The 10,861-nt window shown below is 40.8% G+C and overlaps 1 protein-coding gene across 1 annotated transcript in view; it reads left to right on the top strand.

The window, feature by feature from the left end:
• Nucleotides 1-1,520: 1,520 nt before the first annotated feature.
• The window catches only part of LOC128526353 (sphingosine kinase 1-like), a 28,560-nt gene continuing 19,219 nt past the window's right edge, over nt 1,521-10,861 (top strand). The window contains exon 1 of the mRNA XM_053498139.1: nt 1,521-2,105. Coding sequence (XP_053354114.1) covers nt 1,688-2,105 — 418 coding nt within the window. The 5' untranslated portion in view covers nt 1,521-1,687. The remainder of the gene's footprint in view (nt 2,106-10,861) is intronic.

Genomic DNA, 10,861 nt, shown 5'->3' with positions numbered 1-10,861 from the left:
GTGGTAGAAGAAGACGCTGTCTGAGACACAACCCCAACCTCAGTGTGGTTCAGAGACACCGCCAGGGTTGCCCTGTAAAATCTCTGCTGCCTCTGGTCCGTGCTGGTGTCAGGCTCTATCGGCTAGGCCGGGATGTGACTCGGAGCGTGGATATAATAAAATAAGAAAAGAGAAGAAAAAGAAATTAGATAAATAAAGTAATTAACTAACAAACTAAAAGTAGTTGACCAACAAAAGATGAAATAGTGAAAGGGTTAAAACTAATAAATAAATTAAAAAATGGAAAAACCTGTTGGAGATGACAAAAATGTCTCTACAATTTTGCATCCTCAATGTTAAGACCAAAATTTGGGGGGAAAATTATAATATTCCTTATGAAAACAATAAGGCCCTTCACACACTATGACGACATAAGTAAGTATGCACAACAACTGATGTCAAACCTCCCCTTTATCTCGAAGATTCTGGAAAAGATAGTAGCGAAGAAGCTATGTTCATATCAATATAGAAATAGAATAAATTAACTGTATCAGTCAGGGTTTAGGCCTCATCACAGCACAGAGGCAGCACTCGTTAAAGTAGTAAATGACCTCCTACGATCAGGGTTGGATAGGATAACACTATGCTTGTGTTACTCGACCTCAGTGCAGCTTTTCACACCATGGGCTAAGGATTCTCCTACACAGATTGGAAAATGTAGAAGGAATTAAGATAATTAAGAAAATATCAGCTTACTAAAGTTGAGCAATGTGTGCAGGACATAAGAGACAGGTAAAGGTGCAGATCTGGGGGACTCGTGGATGTAGAGTATTATGGTGAACTGGTATGTTTAGATGCTGTCCTTCCCACTCTCATTGATCACTCAGGTTTGTTGATGGTGAAGTGAACGGTCGCTTTACATCACAGGGAGCCCTCGTGTCTGTGTTTCCTTCCGGCTCTCCCTTTTAGTTATGATGTCATAGTTAGTCCCTGTTAGTGATGTCATGCTTGCACTCTGCACTGTTATCTCTTCTCTTCTGCTCTCTCTCTCTCTGCCCTCTGGACCTGTCTGACTCATCCTGGTGTCCTGCTTCTGGTAGGAGATCTCGTCACATTGATGCCCCGTGTGGTCTGCCTGGGATGCTCGGGGTGACTGGGGACGGGTCCACTTTACCATGAAGACGGTCCTGGCCTCGGGTTGATGCTGAAGGCTTTTTCTCTGAGGACTTGTGACTGCAGTCACTCGATAGTTCAGGACTGGAGTTTCCACCTGAGCTTCCAATAATGAACTGGACTCCATATTAACTTCTCCACATCTCCTGTTACACTGAACTTCCAGCCTCCTAACACACAGTATGAGTGCAGATCAGTCCCTGTATCAGTTGTCACCCAGATGAGGATGGGTTCCACTGTTGAGTCCGGTTCCTCTCAAGGTTTCTTCCTACTGCAAACTTCAATCATTCTTTTGATCGTGTAAGAGCTGCTTTGCGACAATGTCAGTTGTTAAATTTGAATGTTCTAGTGCTCGGGCGGTATTTATGTGAAGGTAACCTGCTCGCTTCCACTCGGCCACTAGGAGGCGCAGTTGGTCTCGGCGCATTTTAAAGTGGACTGTAGGTTAAACTCCGCGGTAAACTCCACACACACTTCACTCATTCACACACACACACAGAGACAGACAGACAGACAGGCGCTCGCGTTCTCCGGCATGAACAGCCCGGTACTGGAGCCGGAGCCCGTGGCCGCTGCGCTCGCGATGAGCGGGGAGTTCTCGGGAGGCGCGCGGGTCCGCTACACGCTGCTGCTGACGGAGACGGAGCTGACGGTGCAGAGGCACGGGTCCGGGAGGCGGAAGTCGGGCTCGGGGTCGGTGTCCGTGCTGGAGCTGCGGGACTGTGTGGGCTGCCGCGCGCTCGCAGGAGCGGAGGACGGCGCGGACACGAGCGCGAGCCTGACGGTGTATCTGTACCCGGTGAGGAGGCGCTGGGCCGGGCTGAGCGCAGCACCGAGCCGCCGCAGACTGGAGCGCCGCTTCCGCGTGACCGCGAGCTCGGACCCGCGCGCGAACCTGGAGGAGGCGCAGAGATGGGCTCGAGCTATCCGCGAGCGCTGCTACCGCCGGACAGGTGCGCTACTGAGCACGCGCGCACACACAGACAGCAGGAGAAACAACCATGTCACATCTTTAAAAACATATTAATGTATGTATTTATAATCAACAAATAAATATAAGCAGTAAAAAGACAGAAAGAAACAGAAAACTAAGAAAAATCAATCAATCAATAAAGGAAAGGTAGATGGAACCAAAACAATGGAAAAAGAAAGAAAGGAAAAGAGTGAAAAAAAAGTAGGAATTATAGACAAAGCATCAAGGAAAATAATAAAAGTCGATAAAGAACAGAAACAAGACCAAAATGTAACAAGGAAAGTAGGATGGACCAAAAACAAAAGAAAGGGGAAAAAAAGAAAGCTAAAGTAAAAGGGATCAAAGTAAATTTAAATAAATAAAACAATGAGAGAATGAATGAACCAAAAAGAAAGATGGATAGCAGGCGAGAAAAATTAGGGATGAGCAAAATAATGAGAAAAAGAAAGATATATAAGAGGTTATTAGGTTAGACCAAAAAAAAAGATGAAAATGAATAAATAAAACAAACAACTATGGAAAAATGATTAAGAAAGAAAAATACGAATCAAGGAAAGGTAAATGGGACCAAAACAAAAAGAGAAACAAACAAACAAGAAAAAAAAGGCAAACAGGTAAAAAGAAAGAATGCTTCTCAGTTTGTATCTCACTCTACAACTTTCTGAAAGATTTTTCACCCACGCTCATTATTTAAGTTTTTTTTTTTTTTTCCCCTTTACACCTGTAACACCAGTTCTATTCACACACACACAGACACACACACACACACAGGGTCCACTACTCGGTCACACACCTGCAGTGTTATCTACATGTCAGATCATACAGATGCACATTGTTGGAGTAATTCCACACTGTAAGAGCAGATTCATCCCCTCAGGGAGGAAACTCAATACCTCTGATTGTTCTTTGTGTGCATCCTTTAAGAAACAGCACTTCGTGTCCTGTAGTGAAAGCTCCCGGAGCTGTCGCACTACACGCAGGTGCATTAAAAAAATCATGAACCTGTAAGCGTCGATCCAATCTGTAAGGAAAATCTCTTTGCTTAGTCACTATGGATGCAAACACCGTGGTCTAGAAACACCTGAGGCGAAAAAGTGGAGATAAGGTAACAGACAGACTTGCAGGACAGCTACGGTACAGATACACAAGATCAGAGACAGTGAAACATTAACACAGCTTGCTAATGCACATGTGGTTTTCGTTTGTCGTACATCTCTTGTAGCATTTTACTAAAAAGTTCAACTTATTGGTTAAAGTTAGGACATTGGTTAAGTGAGACAATATAATGAAGTAAAATTAGTTTAAAAAGCAAGATAACAAGATAACAGAAACATTACGACAAACAAACATTGTCAAGCAATTAAATTCTTAGGTTAAATTAATCAATTTGTGGTTTATCATTACCATTCCAGGCATTAGCATATCTTTATTGAGTCACGTTTCCAGTCCGACACGGAGAAAGCATGTCGCAGTCGGCCAGCTTTATGTGTCTTGAAGGAGGCGTGTCTTATTAGAATTTATTTATTTATTTATTTATTTATTTTTTAGAACTTTATTAATCCCAGAGGGAATTTGCTTATTTTCACATATCACAATTAGGAAACTGGGGTCAGAGCGCAGGGTCGGCCAGCTTGCAGCGCCCCTGGAGCAGATAGGGTTAAGGACCTTGCTCAAGGGCTCAACGGTGGCAGCTTGGCGATGCTGGGGTTCAAACCCCCGACCTTCCGATCAGTAATCCAATAACCCACAGCCTCAACCTTTAAATTTTCTGTGCACTGGAGCCATGATCGGACTGTCAGGTTCATGTCAGAAACGCTGGCCCCCCAGGAAATCCTTTAATGGCCCAAACATGTGGAAATGACTTCAGGACTGTACAGAGGATATGGCAATGTGCACTAATGTGACTAATGTGCTGTTGTGATGTTGGTGGATTTGGCGACTGCAGTGGGCTCATGGGAGTGCAGCCACTTTAGAATCTTTGCATCATTCAAATGTTTAACTGCGACTAAGAGTCTCATCACGGTACTGTGCTCGAAGTCATCTGTAAATGTCGATCTCCTGTTTTACGCCTTCGTCACAAGTCTCGGTTTTGACTTGAACGCCCCTCATAAAGTATAATTACTGGAAAGTCATTATTGCTTTTCTCTTTTTTAAGAATAAACCCCACATTCCTTCCGTGATTCACGGAAAGCGACGCACCGCTGCCGGGTTTCAGTGATGAGGTCAGTGTGACATGTCAACGTGTGGCTTGTGGCTTTCCTGCTCATGGTGAGCTGCGCTAACTTAGCACACGGTTCATGATTCTGTTTATGAAAACAGTATGTTAGCTAGCTAGCTCATAATGAGAAAGAAACTGGGGGCTAACGTAAACAAAGGCCAAACTCCGGTAGTAATTTATACCAATGTAACTAGAGTCCGATTGGTCAAATATTTTTGTAACTTGCATTATGGTTTTTATTAAGTTTCTAACGTTATCGTTTCCATAGCAACAGCTTATCCATAGCGACCTGCGCGTGCACTGGACTGTCGAGGTTTCAGCGCTGTGTAACGTAAGCTTGAACTCCTTAAACAAAGGAACCTAAACATGCCTCCTGAACAGATTCAAGCTTCAGCAAGGTTTCAGTAGAATCATGTCACAGTTTACCATCATTTCGCTCCACACAGGCTTGTAATTTAGGCCTAGCTTGTAAGGCTGAGTGCAGCAGTGGGGAGAAAACAGAGCAGCGCTCTTATCTTTGGGTTTAAGTTTCCTGAACGCAATGCCGCAGGGTTCTGAAGGATAAAAATACAGTGCAGTTTAGTGGGGATGAAAATATCTCGGCATGTTTACATCCGTCCCTCTATCCGTGGGCTGCAGACTCACACTCACCGCACAGCCTTCGCGCAGTGTTGTCGTCATGGACAGGCCACTAGTTCATGGGGCAGCAGAGGGATACAACATTTCATATTTAGTGACAGGGTTTAACATTTGGGACACATCCAAAGGATGGAGCTGTCTCGGAAAATATTCTCTCGTTCTATTTTGGACGGTTTTAATAATACATGTCTAATACAAATTAGCGGCACGGTGGTGTAGCGGTTTAGCACTGTCGCCCTGCACCTCCAGGGTCCGGGTTCGATTCCCGGCCAGACTCGATTCCGGGTACTCCGGTTTCCTCCCACGGTCCAAAGATATGCAGGTTAGGCTGATTGACGTTCCCAAATTGCCCGTAGTGTGTGTGTGTGTGTGCCCTGTGATGGATTGGCACCCTGTCCAGGGTGTACCTTGCCCTAAGTCTCCTGGGATAGACTCCAGGTCCCCGCGACCCTGAATACAGAATAAAGCGGTGTAGAAGATGAGTGAGTGGGTAATAGAAAATATCTTTCAATCAATAAAATACAGCTTTACACAAAGAATCATAAAGATGGCGACAAAAAGTATATAATAATTCATAATGTAATATCCTAAAAATAAACAAATAAATAAATAGGTTAATTAATTAATTAATGAAAGAAAATTGATTAGATCGAATTGTATTTAACTATATATTTTTAGTGTAAGTATCTATACAGTGACAGAAACTTCAAAGCACTTTTTGTTAGTTGCTCTGAATAAGAATGTCTGCCGAATGCCTAAATGTAAAAACATATTTTATATATATTTTTTTTTATTATTACTTTTGTTTGTTTGTTTTTATCCATGAGAATGCAGCTTTACAAAGAAAAAAAATCCAATACAAACAGCTTCAGTGAAAAAAAGCAGGGGAACCTAAAGATGCAACAGAAGATGAACAAATGAACAATTCTCAAATAGTATAATAATAATAATAATAATAATAATAAAGTAAACAAATGGCTAAAATTATATCACATGAGTATTACAAGCTTAAAAGCATTATGGACATTAATATACAATTATTTCTATATATATTATCAGAAATATTTATACATTTTAATTATCTGTTTATTACCTTTAAATCAAATAAAATCATTTAAAAGGGTTTTTAAACATGTGTCTTAAGTATCATAATGATATGATAAACAACAATATCTAAGGTAACATTCGTGTGTTATAATCCCATGCATTACAGTTCCTCTGGCACTATAGTATGTGCCTTGTGGATATAACACAAGGATGAAAAAATCCAACATGTTCTTTGATAAATAGAAATAGAAATGTATTGATAAATAGAAGATTTACCATCTGCAATTTGTTTATTGGCAAATGCAAGAGGAATAATCCACCCTGTGACATGCTGTTATAGATGAGTAATGCATTGCTCCACGCAGCCGGATGTCCGAGTCGTCAAACGCAGACTGAACAACACGTACCACTTGTTTATGGATCGTTCAAGATTTTACTCAAAACCTCATGGCACAAAGCGTTTTATAACAGTTTGTCAAACAATTTGACTTTTTCTTTAACTTGAAGAACAACTGGTAAGCTCAATTTTGATACCAGGTTTATTACTGCATCATGTCCGATCCTGAGATACGGTCAGGGGGAGTTTTGTTTGTGAGTTTGTTCGTTTGCCTTGGAAAAACTCATCGAAATCCCAATCTTAGAAACTTTAAATTCGGATTCGGTGATGTAGTAAGAAAGAGAGAACCCTCAGGCTCATGGTGACACCAGGATTTTCTCCGCTACCTCCAAAAATAACGTGGCCAGTGGAGTGGTTTTGCATGTTTTCTTAATGACGAATGCAGTAACCAGCTTGGATGGTGTTCATTAAACTGTGTGAAAACAATGTTTAGGAATAAAACCTTTTCGATTCTTTTCTAACTCACCTTATTGTAGCTGTTAACCAAAAGACCGTAAAACTCTTCCGTCTCTAAGATGTTCAAGAGAAACGAACTCTTCTTACTAAACAGGAGCTGCTTTAGCTGTGCTTTATCACCGAATCACATCACGCTGATATGTTTGTGACCTGTAAGTAGTGTGTGTGTGTGTGTGTGTGTGAGAATGCCAATCCCTTAAATAAGGCAAATTAATGTAATGACTCACTCACACTAACTGATGAACGTGGTTTGTGGAGCTCAGGAATTCTGCATCTGTGTGTGTGTGTGTGTGCTTGTACATTCCTGTGTATTTTAGTTCACCTGAAATGAATCCGTGTTCTTGGTAATTAGTTTGAAACCCTGTGTGGTGCTTTTGTTTTAAATCACTGTAAGCATTGCATTGTGGGTTATGGAATGTGTGTGTGTGTGTGTGTGTGTGTGTGTGTGTGTGCACCACATATAACTCTGGATATAACAGCCACTTTTGTTTTGTGGTGCCCTGGTTCCCATGGGAACCTGAATGGACTCCCGATCGCAGTGTCTGATTGGCCGGCTGCCTAAGACGATGAGCCAATCATAGCGCAGGACTTGGAATGAGTCGTAAATACATGTGGCTATATACAGTACCTGCATGTCTGCTTTGGTTTAAAGGTGCACTAGTGTGGACGTGTGCAAAGGTTCTGGTATGCAAACAGCCTTACAGGTACGATGGTAATCTAGTGTGCAGGTATGCTGGTTCAAACATGGGGTTATGACGCCTGATTGTAACGTCGTGTGCATGTACGTAGAGTGTGTGTGTTTGTGCGTGTTAGGTGTTATATCCCTGAGCTGTTTTCTACTAAACGTTCTATAATGCTTGAAATCCACTTCTGATTTATTTCTGTTTTAAAGTTAAAGCTGATCGAACACCGAGAAAAACCAGTTTAGCAGGTCACACACACACACACACACACACACACAGGTTGATTTGTGTATAAATTTAGCATTGCCCCCAAGACCTGGAACTGGGTTTATTTCATCTTTTATTTAAAATAAATATCATATAAAAATATGATTCTACTATAAATTACAATGATTTAATTTGGTTATAAGTAATATAAGAGTAAGTAATAATACGTAGTAATAATAATAATAATACTCCTACTACTAACACTACTTCCAATTAAACAATGCCGTTTGCGGAGTGGCAGTACTTCCTCTAAGGTGTTGTACAGTATATCCACTGCATTAAGCCTCCTCCAGCACGTCCCAAAGATTCTCAATGGGTTTAAGGTCTGGACTCTATGGTGGCCGATCCATCTGTGATAATGATGTCTCATGCTTCCTGAGCCACTCTTTCACAATTTGAGTCCTGGAATATGGCCGTTCCATCAGAGAAGGAAAAAAAATCCATTTATGGAAAAACCTGGTCAAAATCTGACCTAGTTTTTTGGGCCGATAACGTTGCTAAACCTAGACCTGACCAACAGAAGCAACCCCACATCATGACCCTGCCCCCACAGGCGTGTACGGTAGGCACTAGGCATGATGGGTGTGTCACTTCATACCCTGACATGCATATCACTCTGGAACACGGTAAATCTGGACTCGTCAGACCACATGAACTTCTTCCAATTGCTCCACAATATACAGTTAAACCTTAAGACTGCGAACATAATTTGTTCCGGAAGCGTGCTTGTACGTCAAATCACTCGTATATCAAAGTGAATTTCCCCCATAAGAAATGATAGAAACTCATAATAGATTCTTTTCTTCTTGAAAAGAATCATGACTGAAGTAAGAGGAGAGGAGGAGGGGCTACTGCGTAGGACGACTTTCATCCACAAACACACACACAAACACACACACACAGAAACACTGCTCTGTCGAGAAACGTCTTTAACAAGGAACCTCTCTAATGACAAGCTGAAATGTGACGTTGCATTGTCGTTAAACAGCTTCATCTCTATGGAAGCAAAATAGTCTCATTAATAATTCACACAACTAATAATTCATTCATTCATATGCGTCGAACTCATTTCACGTGCACGGAAAAAAAAAATATTCACAAATAAACAACTCACGTGCACAAACTGAATATATAATCATAATATACGTTTCACAAATGCACAAAACACAATTTACAGATGTACAAAATCTTTGGATGTTTAAAATTCACGAGTGCATTATGGACTGTGCATGTAAAAAACGTCTTTCGCGTGTGTGTGAATATCCCCGGATTTGTGTGTGTGTGTATTTTTAAGACTTTGCTGGCACCAACGTGGGTCACTCGTACTCTTTAGCCAATGAGATGCGACCTCACGATTTGACCAATCACAGCCCTCCAGAAGCGCAGCACTCAAGTAGCCTCAGCTTTACACACCTTTCACGCACACGCATCAAACATTTTGAAAGTAACTTTAGCTTCAAATAAATGTCGTATCAATTATATGGAGCTGGCGAGAAGTGGTTGCTAAAAATGTACTTCATTCATTCATTCATTTATTCAAGAGATATGTTAAAACTGTTGATTTAGCCAGTAATGCAATAAGTAAAGCCTTGTGTCTTGTGGGAGAATTAAGTTTATTGTAAAGAATCGAAAATCATGGCTCTTAATTTATCCATTCATGCAGCTTAGAGTGAATTATTAATAATTATAAAAGACCGTTTCAACAAGTGACAAGAGTTTATTTATAAAATGAAAGAACCCCAGCATTACATAGCAGCTGGCAAACCTTTTTTTTATATATATTTATATTTGTCTGATCCACTGACGCAGTACAGTATGAGGCTGCTTAGATTTGGAATGGCCGTCATGACATCTAGCCCAATAACCACCAGCTCCTGTCTGCAAATAAACTGTACGTAGGATGCACGTGAATTGGGATACGCATGTGTGCATCGTGTCTTTTGTGTGAATTCTTAATGAGACTATTTTGCTTTCATACATCTCACGCACTGCTACAGCCCTTTTCCTTTTCCGGAGGCCGTTGTTACAGTACAGTTTCTAAAGAACAGTGACTACACTTGGACACTAAATAAAAAAATGCTTTACGTGCACTCACACACGTGGTCACAATGTTATAGTAAACAGTACATGCGCGCACGGTTGTTGACAATATGAATGACGCACACGCATTGAGACTGAGCGTAGGAGACGATTACCATTGGCTCATTTGAGATCACATGAGGCTCGGCAGACAAAGTGCATGCGTACTACTCGTATTTTAAGACCTCGCTCGTTTATTAAGTTATAATTAGTTTTTAAATTTTGCTCGTCCTGCAGAACACTCGCAGACCGACCTTTCTTTAAGTTCCCGAACAAACCGATGTGTTTTTTCAGATTACTCTCACTGATAAGGGGGTAACAGCTGTTTAGTCCCAGTCCCTTGAGTTCTCTTCACATTGTGCGTGTGGAAATGCTCCTAATGTCCCAGTTAGGGTTAAACAGCATGTTGCAGCTGAACCTTATTAATCGCTGCAGTAAATATCCAGTTTTTTGGTTGGTTGTTTGTCTGTTTTTTTGCCAGACAGTATAAGTTGAAATATTTCACTGATATGCTGATTTTTTGTATAGCTTTATTTTTAAAGAGAGAGAAAAAAAAAACATATGTAAAACATAACATATAGTGTACTTGTAACAATACAACCACCTTTTTTCTCTTTTTCTTTCCATAAAAACAAAAAACAACAGGGTAAATAATATCAAAAACACACAAAACAAAAAAAACAAAAAACAAGAGAAAAAAAAAAAAAAAAAAAAAAACAATGGGGATGATAATAATAAATTATAAACACGTGTTCATACATACACATATACTTGTATATACGTACATGAAATTTCTTCCCCTCCCTTCTCTCCCCGCCCCCCACCCCCCTGCATCTAATTTACTTTAATAGCCGGTAAATACTCCAAAAATGAGCCCCAGATTTTTTCAAAAGTTTTTGGTGATTTCCTAACATTAAAAAGTATTTTCTCAGGAGTGCAGTATGATGCAA

The sequence above is a fragment of the Clarias gariepinus genome, chromosome 6, assembly GCF_024256425.1.
Source record: "Clarias gariepinus isolate MV-2021 ecotype Netherlands chromosome 6, CGAR_prim_01v2, whole genome shotgun sequence".
In the NCBI taxonomy this organism is placed as follows: domain Eukaryota; kingdom Metazoa; phylum Chordata; class Actinopteri; order Siluriformes; family Clariidae; genus Clarias; species Clarias gariepinus.
This window is presented reverse-complemented; position numbering and strand designations above follow the sequence as displayed.